An 18131-nucleotide genomic window follows, 5' to 3' on the forward strand; every position below is an offset into this window, starting at 1 on the left:
TTGTGACTCAGTGTTTTGCTCATGGACACCTCAGGAGAAATGAGTCAAAGCTTCAAACCACATTTACTACAAACAGACCTACTGGTGAGAATAAAATGCATCAAATTAGAAGCGGAAATTAAAAAGAAATACTCCAATAGCTCCAACACTTCATCTTCTTTTCTCCAAAGCTTATTTGTAAGGTGTGCTTTCTTGTGGGACCGCACTGGGGTAAAAGCTTCATTATTCTTCTCCATCGATGTGTTCCTACTGGAGCGTGGAGTGTGTGGCTGGGTATTAAGTGCTTTCTAAACTGAAGGCTCTCCTGGGATCTACGCACTGCTGACTCACAGCCAGGTGCTCGCTTTCACACTTCACTCAGAGGAGAGTGGCAGATGGTCGTCTTGATTGAGAAGCGCACCTACACACATTCCCGTGCGCTCACGTTTAGCCACTCAAACACACGCCGAGCTGTCCAGATATTCCATCCTAGTCCAACTAGCTCTTTTCCAGATTTCTCTTTTACTTTCGCTGCTTATCTTTAAATCTGCTGTTGCTTCAAGTTTTACTTTATGATTGCACATAGCTAACCACAGACAAAACGGATGACTTCACATTCTTGATTACAGTCCTGCAGCTTGATTTCGAAAACCAACCCCCTTCTAAATTAAATATACTAACAATATGTGCTGTAATTTTGAAGGGATGATGTGGTTAGGTATTTTGGGGCATCAAGAGTGGCTCTAACTCTGAGAGAAAAGGTTAAAGATAAATGCATCCGCTCAGCTAAATGGTGCTAGCTGCAGGTCCTGATCAAATTAAAGTACTTATCAATACTGTTTTAAAATCATTTCACTGTTAAACAGGAGGAATCAGGATAGTATTTCTAAATCATTTAATTCCAGAAGCATTTGGAGGATTAATTCCTTTGATTGATTTACTTAGGATTTGACACATTGATTACAATTAAATATGTTTGAATAAATAAACCACTTTTAACTGTCATTTCTGGTTGTCATTTACATATTAATAAATACAAATGAAAAGTCTCTTATCTGGATGATCATTGCAGGTTTTCTTTAAGAGTGCAACTTATTGAGGCAGAGATCCATTAGGACTATGTGGCACGATGAGCTGATATTTAAATTTGATTCTTTTTTATTAACACCCAGACTTGATGCAGTCAATACAGTTCTGAATATAAAACTGAACTGAAACAGTGTTTTCATCATGTATTTTTACCTTGTAGAAATTATTAATAATGTTTGTGACATTTCGCCCTTCTTTTCAAAGCCTGCAGCTATTCGTTTTTCCTTTTGTTTCTATGCCTTTGTTGCAAATACCACCGGTTTTCAGCAAATATTAAATATTTCACACTAGATATCTCTATACACTGAGCAGTGGTCTTTGAGAATTGGATGCATTTTGGACTTACTTATTTTGTATCTTGCATAAATTTGCATAAATACGGATATGTTCTGCCTCTAAGTGGATCAATACCACCTCATTTAGCAAAACTTCATCAGCATGTAGAGATGCTGTTTACTTGACAGCGTAATTTGTGAAGCAATGGGATAACTTTGTCGTTTACACAGACAAAATTGCAAGATTTTTTTTTGTGTGTGGGTGTGAAAAACAGCCGAAGTCCTGCTGTGAATCAGCTTGTTAGTGTACCTTGAGAAATTTCTGCTTGAAGCTGCACCAAGAATTTAGTGTTTGCTGATACCCTCGCCTTGGGCGCCACAACGCTGCACATTTCCAAATGTAAGTGAGGTTCAACTGCTTTATTTGTTCAAATAAAACAAGATTTATCAGACCAAAAATACATTTAATCTTGATAATGTGCTTCCTTTAACAAAGCTTCTACCTAATGAGACACATAATGCATTCTTAATAAAATCAAAAGTGGCTGAAATGACAAAAAACAATATTTATTAAATTATTAAAAAAGTATAGTTCCATCTCTCTAATAGGACTTTGAAAAAGAAAAACATTAGTATCTACCAGAGCTGTAAGCAATACCGGAAAATGAACAAAAAACGATGTAGCTGTATTTGTTCTGACAAAAGCCTGAGTTCAACTGTGCAGTGTGACATAATATCGAACAGTGAAGCTGACGTAGCAAATAAGAACCCTATGGTTTGAGAAAGATTATGATGGGATTGCTGCACAACGGTTAGCGAACAAGGACACTGCAGTGGACCGAGCGGCAGGAAGATTGGTTGTAGACATAAATCAGACAAAGAGCAAAGAGAAATAGGTGGGATATGGGGCAAGATAGCCTCGCAGCTTTTCAACGTTACTGCTGCATATGTGTGTGTGTGTTGAGAGTGGAGGGGAGATGTGCAGCAGGGGACAGGCCATTTTTCTACAATGGCTAAATATAGATCCCACTCTCTTTACCTTCTCCTAATGTAGAGTGGACAGTTAACCTTTTCTTTTTAAAGGTTAGTCATACTTTATGTAATGCACAGTAAAAGATTTAACTGCAGTCTTGGTTTGGCATGGTGTCATAATCAGGGTCTTGTAAAAGTGTTCACACTGCCTTAACTTTTGTCATGTTTCAACCACAAAACTCAATTCATTTCAGTGGGATTTTATGTGAAAAACAAAAACAAATTTAGCATGAAATTGCGAAGTAGAAGAAAATTTTGATTCACCCCCCCCCAAAAAAAAAGAGATCAAAATTGAAACATGTGGTGTGTTAATTCCTTTTACTCCAACACCACCGAATAAAATTCAGACCAACTGTCTTCTAAAGTCACAGAGTTTATTCAAACAAAGTGTTAATTACAGTCCAGTCAATAACAAATTTGAGGTTTATTTACCCTTAAAGAGGCAATTAAAATATAGAATTTTCAAAATATATCACATTTTGAAAATTCAAGCATTATCTATTTAGAGATTTCTGGGTTTCCAGGCTTAATTTCCTGCATAGATGGCAGTCAAATTTAGTGCTCTTCACTAAATAAAACATGTGTTTTATTGTTTATGCTTTATAACACTGCACAGTTTTTGATCTTCTCAACAAGGTTTTACATTTAATCTCTCATTACTTGACTACACTGCACCTTTACTTTAGTAAATATCAGAAAACCACTGTGAAGGTCTAATGTGAGGCAGCCCACAGTATTGGCAATGAGGAAGCCAACTTGCCTGGATCTGCTATTACTCACATATTCTATATTTTTCTTGATTCCACACTGAGTGCTATCGATATTTATCAATAAAATCTTGAAAATCCTTCAAGATAAGCATCCAGATAGTTGATCAAATATTGCCCAGTACATTTTTCATTGAACTTCTCTTCTAATGAAATTAAAGAAAGTCTTTGTTTATACAGTTTGACTATCCATTTGCATTAGTATGCGAGCATCTTAATCTGCTCCACAATCTACATGACTAATGTATATGGGTAGGTGAATGTGCCTCAGTGTATTTTAATGCCAAGACAGTTGAGCTATTGTCTCCCACTCGCTAGTTGGGAGCAGATGACTAATCCCAGTGTCTGTCCTCGCAACAGGAATTTGAAAACACAGAGGGAGAAGAGTACCAGGCAGACCTCTCCGCTCTGGCCTCGCCTTCCTCCCAGAACGGGCCAGAGGTTTACATCCTTCCTCTCACTGAGGTCTCCCTGCCTGTCTCCAAGCAGCCAGGCAGATCAAGTAAGAAACTACACCCTCACAACATTTATTTTTCTCTAAATGTGATTACCGCATATTAGCTAACCCTTCTTGACATTAATTACTAATGGAGGAGGTCATTTCCTCTCAACAGAACATCCTTATACATACAGTTCAAACTCGACATTTATATACAGTACATAAATATATAAGTCCCATACATTTTCTGCTTCAAGTCAGTTAGTATCACCAACTTCAATTTGCTAAATGCCAGAACAATGAGAGAAATATATTTTTCAGAAAATATATCTACATATTTAATAGATCCAAGGTTTTGATTCAAATTCAGTACCGACTTGCTGAAAAGCAAGCCCATGACCCTAAGCATACGGACAGATGAGTTACAAAATGGCTTAGGAACAACCAGGCCAGTACTTTGGAGTGGCTATCCAAAAGCCTGATCTCAGCCCAACAGAAAATGTGAGGCCAGAGGTGGAGAGACTGAATGAGTAAGGCTGTAATGTACTTTACAACCTTAGTCAGCCACACCAGTGCTGTCAGGAGAAATAGGTCAAAATTCAAGCACACTACTGTTCGAAATTTGTGGAAGGAGAGCAAATACTCTCGGAGTATTTGCCTCAAGTCAAACTGTTGAAAAAGCCATTCTATCATCGTTCAATCTTTAATGTCAGAAAGTGAACTTTGAATTTTTTATTATATTTTCCCATATGTGATTATTATTGTTAGAAATGTGCAGCAGATTAAACTATCAATATATGCAATCATCTGCTGGTGTAAATGATTCTACTTTATTTTTCTTTGCATAATGTAATGACGTAGTTTTATCTGGTTTTTTTTTCCCCATTTCATCTGTTTAAATTTCGTCAGGTCATCCTGTCTCAAGTTAAAATGTGCATGTTCATTTCTGTGTCAGCATGTCGCACGTCCTCGATTTGTCTCGCCCCTGCATGACTCACCGGCTGTCTGCGCTGCTCTGGGCCTGGTTAGAAAGGAAGGTTGTAGCTGCTGCTCTTCGGCATCCCAGGATGAGAGCACGAGGAGTGATTGGACAAGGCAGCCTCGAGCTCACAGCCAATCCGCGGCCTTGCCTCTGTCCCTTGTAGCGAAGGCTGCGTGATTGGTGCAGGTGTTGCAGGGCGAGGATTGAACAAATGATGAAAGGAGAGATTGTGAAAGAAAGATTGTTTTAGCCTCAGAATAAGGAGAGGGAAGGTGATCATATAAACACAGTGAAACTTAATGCTTCTTCTAGATTCTTGGAGGATTAATACAAAAGGAAATGTATATAATTTGTAGGTATTTCAAGTGATTCAGACAAAACTATACACATAAAGTGAATGATTCTAGTTTAGTTAGCCACACACAATTAGTAAAACCATATTAGCAATGTCCAGGGTATTATTAACCACAGTTATAACAACATGTGCAATAAATTGATAACTGTTATAATTATTATTTAAAAAATGCTTGTTGAACAATTTGTATAAAAAATATGAATGCTGCTTGCAGCAAAGATCAATCATGAGTCAGAATGAATACACAGCTCAGTGTTTCGCATTGATCTGACGTCCCTGCTTTCCAATTTGTTGCTTTTATCTTTTATTCAAGAGATCAAATTATGCTTTTCGGCAGATGCGTCAAAGTGTGCGCGTGAGCTTGTTTCATTCCACCATCCCACAGATCTTACAAGGCTCGATTGTACCATCTTCATTGGGAATGCAATGAGCAGACACAAATGCACAATCAGCGTCATGCTATCCAAGTTAGGAATAATACAGCATTTTAATTATTTTCCTCTTCATCTCTTTCATGAAGGAGTGGTTCATCAGTAAGCTGAGGTGGTTGTGAAGAGAGGTGTCAAGTCTGTGATGACTATGACAACCTCCATCCAGTTTTGTAGCAGAGAATGGGCCCTGTGTATGAGTATGTGTGTGTGTGTGTGCGTGTGTGTGTGTGTGTCTGCTTGGTGGACTAGGTACCAGAAGACAGCGTGAGCGTATGAGTGAGCGAACTGAACAATAGCACTGCTTTAAGCCGGCTGACCAGTGGGGGAGCGCAAGGCTGGGCTAAAACGTCCGCGGAACGCACCAGTGGAGGACTGGCATTGTAGGGTGAATACAGTGAGGGGTCTGTGACAGAATGAAGAGAGACAGGGAAAGGTTGGTGGCATGCACCAGGGCCTAAGAGCAGGGGCAGAGGGCGGGGGGCTGAGATAGGGGTGGTGAATGTGTATGACAGAGATCTTTTTTTTTTTTTTTTTTGCATTGGACAGAGCAGTGTTTGTTTCATCTTTGGTTGAGGAATGCTGCTGTCCTTGGTGACAGGGGGGCATTATGTGGACTTTATGTCATTACTGGATGACTAGAAGCTGCACACAGAGCTTCTGCATCAAACGGCATACAACCAACATGTGTGACGGTCACACCGGGCTCGATGCATATCCAGAAAATCTGCGTGCTGGAAGAAAGGAACCATCAGTAGATTGGTTTAGAGGTTCTTATTTTTCCGTGATGTTTACAGTAGATTCAGTATAACGCTGTGTCGGAATCAAGGATTTCAGTATTTGCTCAACAGCTGGAAAGCCCTAGAGGGGGACAGTGTGCATGTTTGTGTGTACGTCCCAGTTGGAGGATGAGCGCACTACAGATGGAGCGAGGCAGAGTGGTGAGCTTGTTCAGCTGTTGGAGGGCCCGGCGGGTTAAATCCTGCCGAGGCTGTCTCACACACACTGAGACTGTTGGGCTCTCTTTCACATACACACAAAGGGGGCTGAGATGCCTGGGGCAGAAGCCGGGGGCCTCGGGCTCTTGGTTCTCACACTCTGAACCGGCTCACCATTTCAGTTGGGGTCATGGACTCAGACCCGGTCACGGTACTGAGAGTGGCTGGTCACTCCGTCTCGCTGTCATTATCATCTCGACATTCACCATGGACATCTCTGTTCTCTGAACCATGAGGATTCAAGGAGGTAATTCATTTCACCAGAAATGTGAATGTGCAAAATTGTGCTTCCTGTATAGCAATTTTACCCAAGATCCTGGATGTTGTGTCTATTTTTGTGCAGATAAACTTTTTGTGAATGTTTTACTTTGTGATTAAATTTCTTTAAGACAGTTTTTTTTCTTATCATGTCAAATCAACCAGCAGAGCACACAGTTCTGACCAGTCTAATAGTAGTTTTGTATGTTGTTTGTTATTCCTTTTCAGTACAGCTGTTGAAATCTTCTGACATTGGCCGCCATAGTCTGCTGTATCTGAAAGAGATTGGACATGGCTGGTTTGGAAAGGTAATTTGTTTCTCTTTTTTATTTTAACAAGGTTTTCTAATAGAGTCTAGATAAACTGATTCATCTGCCTGATCATAATTCATTTCTGTGACTTATTATCTGTACTATTCTTACTACATTTGCTGTTTTTACTCTCTGGAATGTGAGGTTAATGGTATGAAGGTCAAGGAAAATCTTTGGCACTTGTCAGGGTGTCAGTTCTGTGGGAGAAAGAACAAACTCACAGTTACAGTGGATTTCTTGCAGTTTAAAACGTTGCTGCAGCTCTTGAATTTCTCCTCACACCACTCCCTCTTCCAGCTTTAAACTTTGCAGCTTTATATCGATGTTGTTTCTACTCAATGTCCCCACTGCCAGTCTGTCTCTGAAAACAAAACGGTTGGCTGTTCTGTTCTTTCTTTCCATAATCCCACAGGTTTTGTTGGGGGAGGTCACTGCAGGCATCAGCACCACCCAGGTGGTGGTGAAGGAGCTGAAAGCCAGTGCAAGCGTCCAGGACCAAATCCAATTCCTAGAAGAGGCCCAGTCATATCGGTCAGTGCCATGAAAAGTAACAAACTTCAGTTTAATGTTATTTATTCTTAGGATGGGTACTATTTAAGTGTTTGTTGCTGTGCCAGAACCCTTCAGCATCCTGCACTCCTGCAATGCCTGGCGCAGTGTTCAGAGGTCACTCCCTATCTACTGGTCATGGAGTTTTGTCCTCTGGTATGAAAACAATTTAGTGTAAAATGTTGTTTGCTCCCTAATAAATACCTCTTTATTTCTTTTCTTGGCCCTGCATCACTTGTAATCATGCACAGACTGAACACTTAAAACCCTCATTTCCTTTCTTCCTCCTCTCAGGGAGATCTTAAGAATTACCTCGGCAGTTGTCGGGCTTCTGACTCTGAGACTCCAGACGCCTTGATCCTGCAGAAAATGGCTTGTGACATTGCTTCAGGACTCCTCCACCTACATAAATACAATTTTATCCACAGGTACATAACAATGGTCTCAGTCTCTTTACCATTAAACCTGCTTTTACTGCACTAAATGAGCAACATCAAATCAAAGGCTTTGTCTGCCCCCTATTGGTCTCTTCCTGCAACAACATCCTGGTGCTGCCTGAGTACGTGACACAAACTCCAGCATCAGTGATTTTGTTGCTGGGGGTGAACCTCTTTTCGTTGCCATGACCGCCATGCTGAAAAACTCAACATATAAAAGAGGTGAGATTAGACTGAATGTTTCATTCTTTGTACAACCAGGTTTAAAAAGCAAAACAAAACAAAGGAACAGTAGACTTCTACAAAAGATGTTTATCAACACTTGATGCAAGTTCATCTCAGTATTTCTTTGGCACCACAGTGACCTGGCCCTGCGAAACTGCCTTCTTACATCAGAAATGTCTGTGAAGATCGGAGACTACGGGCTGTCTCATAGCCGATATAAGGTCAGCTCTATAATAAAATATACATTTTTCTTTTACCTTTTCCCCTCTTTTCATTGATAAACCTCATTCTCTATGTTTGTTCATGCAGGAGGACTATTTCATAACCCAAGACCAGATTTGGGTGCCTCTGCGCTGGATTGCACCAGAACTCATAGATGAAGTCCACGGAAACCTGCTGGTTGTCGATCAAACTAAAAGCAGCAACATATGGTGAGAATTTTGAAGGAAGGTTGTAAAATTCGGTCACAGATGTAGCTATATTAAGGCTTTGCAACATTCTTAGATATTTTTTTCTTGTAATATTGTTTTATTTATTGTCAAAACTGTTTTTATTTACAATGCTTTGAAAATGCATTTGCAACCTTAAACATCTCTTCTGGGTTTGCTTATTTGTCTCAAAATGCTTTAGTTTATCAAACTTAAACATCAAATGTAAACTGGATAAATTCAAAAGCTTTACTGCTAAAGAATCCTCAAAGGTTCTTATTGAAAATATAAATTTTCCCATCTACTAGAAAATCTTGAAAAAGAATGCTGAGCCAGCAGTCTGACTTCAAGACTAAGTACTCTCGGGTTTAAATCAGGGCAAAAAAATCCATGCCATTCCATTCTTCCTTGGAATCACTTAAAATAAAAAAATAAGATAACCTCAAATTTTGTGTCTTTTGATAGCTCCCTTAAAAAATATTCATCTGTAAGTGTGATAAAGAAAAAAAACTGATGATCTCTACAACTAAGAACGTGCTTTTTTGTGGCATTGTGTTGCTATTGATTTTTGTCCTTGTTTGTAGTATTTATTTATTTCATTTTGTAGCATCAAGCATCTTGACTTCCATTTCCTCCATTCCTCCAGGTCTTTGGGTGTGACTTTATGGGAGCTGTATGAGCTGGGAAACCAGCCGTACAGACATTACTCTGACAGACAGGTGTTGACGTATGCTGTGAAGGAGCAGCAGCTCAAGCTACCGAAACCTCAGCTGCCGTTCCCCTTGGATGACCGCTGGTGAGACATGCTTCCATGTTTACCCACTTAGGGGAAATACAACATTGAGCCCTGGACATGTTAGGACTTCAGATATTTAACGTCACCAGGCTTTAGGCCTAACTGGGCAATTGTTTCATTAATAGCCAATGTTTTGTTGCATCCGACCGTTGCAGTTATATTTCTCATTGCAAGTTAGAGCAACTGATCAATAGTCTTCCTATTCTTTATGACCCTCCTGGCATAAAGCAGAGTTAAATCACCTCATCCATCTTTACCTGCAAGATAGCTGAACATTGTTTATGCCTATTAATTTTTCACTGTTGTTGTTCAATGAGAAAGACGTTTGGCACTAAGCTACACTGACACACAAAGAGAATATTTCAACTGAGTCAGCAGCCATACAGCATCCTCCTTATATACCCTGCAAGTTATTGGCTGGAGCTGTAAATAAATGCCAGGTGTAGCTGCAAAGTGCTGACCTCTGAGGTTCTCTTTAAAGTGCTTAGCTGTTTATCTAGGATCAATTCTTTAACTTCTCCTCCTCATCCAGAATACAATTAATTTTGTCAGAGCTGGTAAGAATGTGAAATATTTTTGTACCTTTTCAGGTATGAAGTTATGCAGTTCTGCTGGCTGCAACCTGAGCTCAGGCCCAGCAGTGAGGAAGTGCACCTTCTGGTCACATACTTGTGTGCCAAAGGCTCAAGTGAAGCTGAGGAAGACTTTGAGCAACGCTGGAATGCCTTGAAACCCAATTTGCTTGGCAGCACGTCACATACAGCTGCATCCGCATCCCTGGTCTTCACTCCCACCCCTGCTGACATCCCCAGTGCAGACCAAACTCAGGCAGCAGAGCTGGCCTCTTCTGCCTCATCCTCCTTCCCCCTCCTGGAGCATTTCTCTGACAGCTTTCACTCTGACACAGGAGACGACCTCCTGACCGTCACCGAGACAAGCCATGGACTCAATTTTGAGTATAAGTGGGAGCCGGCCCGAGCTGAGCAACCTTATTGCTCTTCCTCCACCAGGGGGCAACTGGGTCAGGAGAACCCACACTACCAGGATATTTATTATTCTAACACAGGGAGTACCTCAGTGGGTTGCAAGGCTGACAGTCTGACATCCAGCAAGTCCCCTTCCTATTATGAATCAGAACACACCAGTGTTGTTCCAGTACTGAGTGCCCACAGCCCCTCTATTGGCAGTGAGTATTACATTCGTATAGAAGAACCTGTCCAGTGCAACATCAAGATTGATGATGGTATTGGCGATTATTGTTCAGAACTGGAATCTGCTACCAGAAGGCTGTCATCTGAAAACAAAGCTAGTTCTTACTGGTCCACCACTGAGAACACAAAATCAAATGATTCAAGTCCCACCATTCAACTATACACACACCCACTGCTGAGCCCTTCATCTAACAACAGTCCAGTAATGTCAGGTTGTTCGTACAATTCACTTCCGTCTTATAGCAGTAATGCAATTTGTTGTGATGACTCATCTCCACCTAAGACACAGAACCAATCCTCTCCTATACAAAAGACACCAGAGATTCAAACAAACTATCTTCATACAGATGGTGTGTTAGAAAACCCTCGCAGTTTATCCCAGGTTGTCAGCAGCCCTAGTTTAGGATTCTGCGATCCATACCTTGAACCACACACAGGTCATAGCACAGTCAACGAAAGTTGCCATAATATGTTGGGCCCCATCAGAAAGACACTACCCATTATAAACCACTTTGATATAGATGTAGGAGAGGATGATGACGATCTACAATTGGGTCGACGGAAAAGTAGAGAAGTTGATGATAAAACCAACTGGATTTCAAACCGTTCAGCAAACAACAACAGCTATGATAGCAGACACCCAGACAGTGGGAATGACAATTGTGAGGCAGTTCGATCTGATACATCTGATGCATGGGCTTTGACCAAGGACACCACGAGAACCTTCCAAAGTTTTAAGCCTTGTGGCACCTTGGGGGGCAACGAAGAAGGCCCTGAATGGAGTGCATTGTGCATGTCTGTTGGTTTAGACTCTTACATCCAGATATGCCACAAAGAGTCAGCTCAAGAGGAGAAGCCTTCGAGTTTGGATGTTTTTCAAAGCAGCAATGCTCTTATCAGCCCAAGAAAGATTAGCAGTGGTACAGGTAGAGAAAATGTTGACCCTCAAACTGATCAAACAGGGACCTTGTCTGATATGCAGAGAAGCAACATCTGGCAGGGAGTTTCAACATCTGGTGGTCTGAGTGGCTTAAGGCTGAATTATTCAGAGCCATCCAAAAGCAGCAGAGACCAGCAACATGCAGTAAACATTAGGGACTCCAGCAGCTGCTCGGTTGAACTTGGTGACTACAGTGAGGATGAGGAAGATGACATGGCTGATATTACATCAGGGATCTTTGCTGACTTCAACCTTGACCTCAGTGAGATTGAGGAGGAGGACCTCAGCCCAAAAAAGATTTCAGAGGTGAATTCGGATGCATTGGGTGCCATTAGTGTAGTTTCATCTGTGGCAAGCTCCTGCGACCAGGCCTTCAGCCCTGATCCCTACAACACACCCATCCTGCCCAAATCTCTGGACAGTGGCTATGACACAGAAAATAATGAATCTCCAGAGTTTATGTTCAAAGAGCTCGGAGATCCACTGGGTGGTGAAAGTTGCCCTGGGTTGGGTGGAGAATCCGAAATTGCGCTACATGTTGGTTTAGGGCCAGGTGTCTGCACTTCAACAATCACCTCAGAGCTACATGTAAAGAGCCTCGTTGATAATCAATACAGGGATTCAGCCTACTTCTCGGACTATGACGTAGAAAGTGACAAGAGTCCCAAAGAGGAAGACAACGGGTTTTTTGCAGAATCGAAGAAACATGGTTCTGACAATACTTTTAACTCTGCAGTTGAACATTCTCTTGAAAACAGTCTAAACTGTGGGAGGAATTTAACAAACCTGAGACAGCTGAAAAGTTGTGTTTTGGCAAATCTCTCAGAGGCCAGTTCGTACTTAGCCAACAATATTCAAACTCCTGAATTGTCCATGCTGTCACCACTTCCTCCACAGATGGGTGGGTGCCTCACCAAAGAAGCTGCTCCTGCTGACGATCTGGGGTTGGACACTGAACATTCGGGGAATGAGCCGGCATCTGAGCTGAACTCCTTCAGTGGGTCAGAAGCCTCCTCTTCTGTCCTGGAAGTATCTGCCAACCATGAAGAGGCAAGCAGGGGAGCAGAAAGCTGCTCATCTGTCCATTCATCTGTCGCTCATTGCTCCCACTCCGAATGCAGAGAAAAACCCAGTGAAGAAAATAAAAATGTTGAGGGATCCACTGAGGAAGAAGAGGTTCCTGTACAGAATCATGTCAATGAAGAAAACCAAAGGGAGAGTGGGAGAATAAACGAGGAGGATTTTGAGGACATCGATGCAGAAGAATGCGAAAGCCTGTGTGAGGAATCCAACGGCCCTCAGGACCTTTCCACCTCCTCGTCATTGTTGGAGCTTTGTGGGGAAGACGTAAGAGCTCCCCTGGAAGAGGCTGAGGATGAAGATGATTCGGATGAAAGCGAATCTGATGAAGAGCTGAGAACCTACAACATCCAAGATGAAGAGAGCGAGGAGAGTGAAGAGGATTTCAGGACAGTGCCGGTGGTGGTGAGCGACTGCAGCAGGGCGAGACACCTCCGCAGCCTCCTGAAGATGCCCTCCATGCTTTCCCAGTCTTTCTGTGAGGAGCTGGAGAGGAAGAAAAAAGCAGTATCCTTTTTTGACGATGTGACAGTGTTTCTGTTTGACCAGGTATGGCATATTAATGTATTAAATTTGCACCGTATTGGCTCTGAGAGTTTTATGAATTAAACAATGTAATTTTCAGGAGAGTCCTACTGGAGAACTGGCTGACTGCTCATTTCCCACTGGAGGGGAGCCCAGTCAACAAGAAACGTCAAATGCAGACCTCGAAGCTCAGTCCAGCGACGCTCACTGTATTTCTAAAGAAACAGAGGGAAACAACTCAGCAGAGCGTATGCACTAAGAATGCCATTATGTTGGTTTGTTTATCCCAAACCTTTAGCTAAGATTCTGCTATTTCCTATTCATACGGAAACACCAATTTCCCTTTGAATAGAATCTCCAGTAAAAAACTCAGGTTTATGAGTTTTTGACCTGCTGGCCAACAGTCAGGGCCACGCTAGCTAAAAAGCGTCATATATATGTCACTAATTGATGCTTATCAGTGTAGCTCTAACATATACTATGTTTTACCATTACACAGATGAAAATTACAAATGGAAAGATGAGGACTCTGAGGAGACCTGTCCACCCTCACTTGACACCATTCCTGATCCCGAGTTCTCACAAACCTCTATCACAGATACACCTGAAGTTCCTAAACCTGTTGCTGTTCCAGTTAACCGTTTCATGGTCTCTCGATTCTCCATCACACACGTATCTGACTCCCACACAGACACAGTAACAGGTATGTAACAGACACCCACCTACACACTTTAGAGTGTTTCGTCATATGCTGTTCTGCATTCAAAAATCTCTTGTGTCCAACAGGGAATACCGAAGATAACCCAAAACGCTGAGTCTCAAAGGAGAGACCAGAGGAGGCAGAGACAGAAAAGCAGCATTATTATATTCAAGATGATATACAGAGTTTTATTTTTATTAGTGTTTGGGACATCTGATTTCAAGAACCTTTATGAGACATTGCCTCATACTGTGGTCAGATACATTATTGATTTGCACAAACCTTTTATGTCTTGACATAAGTGCAATAGCAGTATGAGTGGAAATTTGATTTTAAGAACTGCAGAATGTGGACACAAATTTATATAATATAGTTTGGGTTAAAAAAAAATCCTGTTTCTGCAGATCTAACATAATTTTGCTAGTTGCCGTTCCTTTTTGGAAACAGTTTTCCTGTTTAAAATGTTTAAAACATAAATGGAAAAATAAGCAAGGCTTCATAGCTGCTTCTCCCATTGGCTGCCTTTTCACATCAGCTTGGAAACTAGTTCTGGCAACTTTAAGACTGTTATTGATTATTTAATCAAAAGCAGAAAACAGTACTTGACAGTTTCTTCATAGAAAGCCATAAAAGTTGAGGGGTATTTTAAATTGCAATCACATAATATTCACTTTGTGGCACTTTGAGCGAAAATTCAACCGATTGAAATGTAAATGCCAGTATCTAAGTCACAATTACTAGTCCTTTTGGTTTACATTGCACTTTGTATAGCCTTAGCTATTCTTCATCTTCCCTAACTGGAACAAAATGGTCAAACACAAGATATTCTGTTTTCAATCACAGTGCCAGGTGCAGGTTTGTTTACTCTTGTTTAATTTTATTTAATTTTTTCAAAGTCAGATGGATCGAGAGGTGTTTCTACAGAACTCTGTGGTGTCACTGTAAACATCCCAGTCATAAATGTGGAATGTCACTTGTCATGTTAATTTATCTTTTCTAAGAAAATGACTAAAAAAAGGTCTTGTATACAAATGAGCTGTTACACTTTTGGTGAATGCCTGAGCCTGAGGTGAAACCAAGACATTCAGAAAAGGACATATCTGGTATATTGTATGAATATTATATCAACATGTAGCAGGTAGCTCAAGTAGAATTATTAATGCTGTATTCCCTCCCTTTCTATCCTGCTGTAGCTCCAAGATTCAATGCCTTTCCCTCTGACTTTGCCTTTTAAGTTGTGCAAGGTTAAAAAAATGTTGCCAGTATTTTTGTATGAGCATTTCAAAAATGCAATTCAGGATGAGCGTTTATTGAATTTGCCAAAGAAAATTTGCAAAGCCCATTGGCTTTTAAATGGCAGATGCCTTTGGATTAGGTGAGGTTGCTCTATGCACCAGAAGTGAAGTTGTTGCGGTTTCCATCTTTTTCTCAGTAATTGCTGTTGTACTCTCCACCCCCTCCAAAAATATAAATAAATCCAAGTACTTTTTCTCCTCCTTCCTGTATTTGTGGTATATTTTATTTGGTTTACATTGCTGGGCTTTTGTGAAATGTGAGAGCACAAAGACAAAGTATGACAACTGTGTAAGTTTAAATTTATTTAACAAGATAATTTAAACACATTTTCTTTACAGTAAAGATATAGTACAAACTGGGAGAGAAAATAGAAAGAAAGACAAGGACAGCTGTGTTTAAAAATAAAAAAAGACATTTAATTGTGATGCAAGTATGATCACATCAGTGTAAATGACTCATTTGTTAAAAACAAACTCATAATTCAGAGCGCAATGCCTTATTGGAAAGCACTGCTGCTCATTCATCCAAGCAATATTTCTTTCTTTGATTTTAATCTTTCTAGTCTTCATCTTCACACATCCTAATTTATATAAAACATGTTTGTGTTTTAGATCAGAGTGCCCTGTAATACTGAGAATGAAAGATCTGAAAAGATAATACTGGAGCTTATCTGAATATCTACCACTCCCTCAAAGCTAAAAGAAAAATAAAAAATAAAAGAAAGATCGTCAGGATTTTCCCCATATCCTGATCATTTACAGAATTATTAATAAAAATTAATAAAATTTAAATTATAAGGAAAAAAATAGCAATTAAAAAATATGTTAGGGTATTACTGTGAACTTGTAGCTGTACAGAAGCTTGCCCTCATATCAAAAAACAAAAACTGAAATATTCCCATGAATAGTGGTAGGATTAATAATAATAAAAAATAAAAATAAAAAAAAAACACAGGCAGAACTTCACTGCACATAATTAACCTTAAACCAATTTAATAGAACAATAAGAGCATTTTTTTGTTTACAAAACCAGCAAAGAAGCAGAGAAGGCACAGGAGATTGAAAGTCTGGGTGTCCTGCATCACCACTAACAAATATAATCATAATGACCTAAAAGAAGCAAAATTGAAGCATAGTGACAAATTGGTCTGTGGCCCTGCTTTCAGATCCCACTCCTCTAGAAATATTTACAGTATTAAAGAAAAACTAAGATGAAACTAAGAAAAACTAACATTTTAACAGGAAAGCAGATAAAGAAAAAACTTCCTAGCCTTACCTTATCCAGAACAGCTGTGACCTAAGTAACTTAATAAATCTATAAACCATCACCTTTAAAAGTTCAGGCAGAGACATTTAATTGTGGCTGAAGCTGTTGGATTCTAAGAAGTTTTCAATAAAAAGAAGAAATTTGAGGTTGAGCAAGCCATATGTTGAGACGATCCCACCTCTGGGCCCTCTTGTGGTAAATATAAAACATGCAAGTCCTGGCTACTTTTCTCCTCTCATAGAATAGGTGCCCATCAGTGGAAAGAAGGCGGCGGCAGGTTGCTAGTAGTAGATGGGTGCAGACCGATCATCAGAGAAAGAGGGACGGAGGAAGAACTCGAGGGACCGGTCGCTGCAGAGAGATGAGGGAGGAGACAAGGAACACTCACAGTTATTAGTCAACACGACCCCAATTTTATCTATACACACACGGAAACATGGTTAGACGTTTTGACCACACCCAAGGATAGTTTACTTTTACCGTCTATGAGTGATCCAAAAAAAAGTTGCTGTTTTGTGAGATCAAGCATGAGATGAAAAACTTTTCAAACATTATTAATGAAAAACAGTTTGTAATACAGAAGTGGGAAAATGTGTTGGCATCCTAGTTAAATGTGTGTAAAAAGCACCTAATCCAACTTTTAATTTCAGCACATTTATCAAGTAGGGAGACAATTATCAGGTGTATATTTTGAATGTTTTTTTTTTTTTTTTTTTTACCAAAATCAGAAATGGAAAAAAATGGTTTATTGGATTACTTTTGACAAGCTAATTTTGTTAATGCAACAGCACTAGATCTACAACTGTAAGATTTTACAAGGTTGGAGCATGCAGAGGGATGTTTTAACCATCTCTTCTTGGTGCTCTCTTTCCCACTTTTCTATTCAGTTGGAAAAAATTGGGTTCAACAATTTCTGTGTAATTTAGACAAATGTTCAAGATCATATATATACTTAGTTCCATTATGTGTAAATAACCATTTTTATGCATCATGAGCATAAATGTAACATCTACATGTCATTCTGGTTTGTTTTTTTTTATGTCAAAAGGACTAACTGACCATTGGTAAATTAACTTACAATGCTGAGTGGCCTCCCAAGTGGTCAGATAGTGATTAGCCTAATAAATCAGAAAGTAAGTCAAGCCGTCAGTTTCAAGCATAAATTATTCTGAGGCGAATGAATAGTCTTCATGAAACAGCACAAGATTAAGAATTATTATTGGGTCAATGCTGCAATGTCAGAGTCACAGTTAATACAATTCCATACAACTACCTAATGAATCTTATTTGGACATGTTCAAATAAATCTTTGTCAAAATAAAACTCAAGAAAGCTTTCTTTCATTTATTTTAAATGCATTGTAAAATTTATTAAGAATTGTACAACTGATGATTTAGTAAACAATGAATTTAAGATTTTTTTCCCCCCAATGCAAATGTAATAAAATTAAAGCTGGGACTTTTCCTGAGAGATTATATATAAATGAATGCATTTAAAAGCTTTTTACCCATTCTTACCAGGTGTACCAACACATTTGTCACATTTGCCATGGGCATGCATGGTTAATGTCTTATCTGGATGATATTGGGTTATGGAAAGAAAGAAGAAAAAAAATAGCCCAAACCATGGCCTGCCACAGTGCCAGATTGCCAAAACCAAAAAGACCAGTAATTTCCAATATCCTATTCCAGAAGACGATTAGCAAAAAGAGATGAGACCAAGCATTCATAAAGAGAAGTAAAACAAAGTTGATTAGTTTATTGAG

The 18131-nt window shown here is 39.9% G+C and overlaps 2 protein-coding genes across 8 annotated transcripts in view; one reads left to right on the top strand and one right to left on the bottom strand.

Moving 5' to 3' along the window:
- Positions 1 to 15309, top strand: part of aatka (apoptosis-associated tyrosine kinase a) — a 32495-nt gene extending 17186 nt beyond the window's left edge. For 2 of the 6 annotated variants that reach the window (XM_044099820.1, XM_044099819.1), the window contains 12 exons: positions 3503 to 3644; positions 6831 to 6910; positions 7326 to 7444; positions 7531 to 7618; positions 7757 to 7890; positions 8261 to 8345; positions 8434 to 8555; positions 9199 to 9348; positions 9939 to 13128; positions 13205 to 13352; positions 13604 to 13807; positions 13891 to 15309. In XM_044099820.1, the coding sequence (XP_043955755.1) occupies positions 3503 to 3644; positions 6831 to 6910; positions 7326 to 7444; positions 7531 to 7618; positions 7757 to 7890; positions 8261 to 8345; positions 8434 to 8555; positions 9199 to 9348; positions 9939 to 13128; positions 13205 to 13352; positions 13604 to 13807; positions 13891 to 13919 (4491 nt within the window). In that variant the 3' untranslated portion in view covers positions 13920 to 15309. Of the gene's footprint in view, positions 1 to 3502; positions 3645 to 5943; positions 6592 to 6830; positions 6911 to 7325; positions 7445 to 7530; positions 7619 to 7756; positions 7891 to 7971; positions 8122 to 8260; positions 8346 to 8433; positions 8556 to 9198; positions 9349 to 9938; positions 13129 to 13204; positions 13380 to 13603; positions 13808 to 13890 lie in introns of those variants that run through there. The other 4 variants (XM_044099822.1, XM_044099823.1, XM_044099821.1 and 1 more) reach the window with 4 other exon arrangements.
- A 185-nt stretch (positions 15310 to 15494) lies between these two features.
- Positions 15495 to 18131, bottom strand: part of baiap2a (BAR/IMD domain containing adaptor protein 2a) — a 53889-nt gene continuing 51252 nt past the window's right edge. Inside the window, exon 14 of one of the 2 annotated variants that reach the window (XM_044099827.1) lies at positions 15495 to 16717. In XM_044099827.1, coding sequence (XP_043955762.1) covers positions 16648 to 16717 — 70 coding nt within the window. In that variant the 3' untranslated portion in view covers positions 15495 to 16647. The remainder of the gene's footprint in view (positions 16718 to 18131) is intronic. The other variant, XM_044099829.1, reaches the window with a different exon arrangement.

This window comes from Gambusia affinis, linkage group LG19 (assembly GCF_019740435.1).
Source record: "Gambusia affinis linkage group LG19, SWU_Gaff_1.0, whole genome shotgun sequence".
NCBI lineage: Eukaryota > Metazoa > Chordata > Actinopteri > Cyprinodontiformes > Poeciliidae > Gambusia > Gambusia affinis.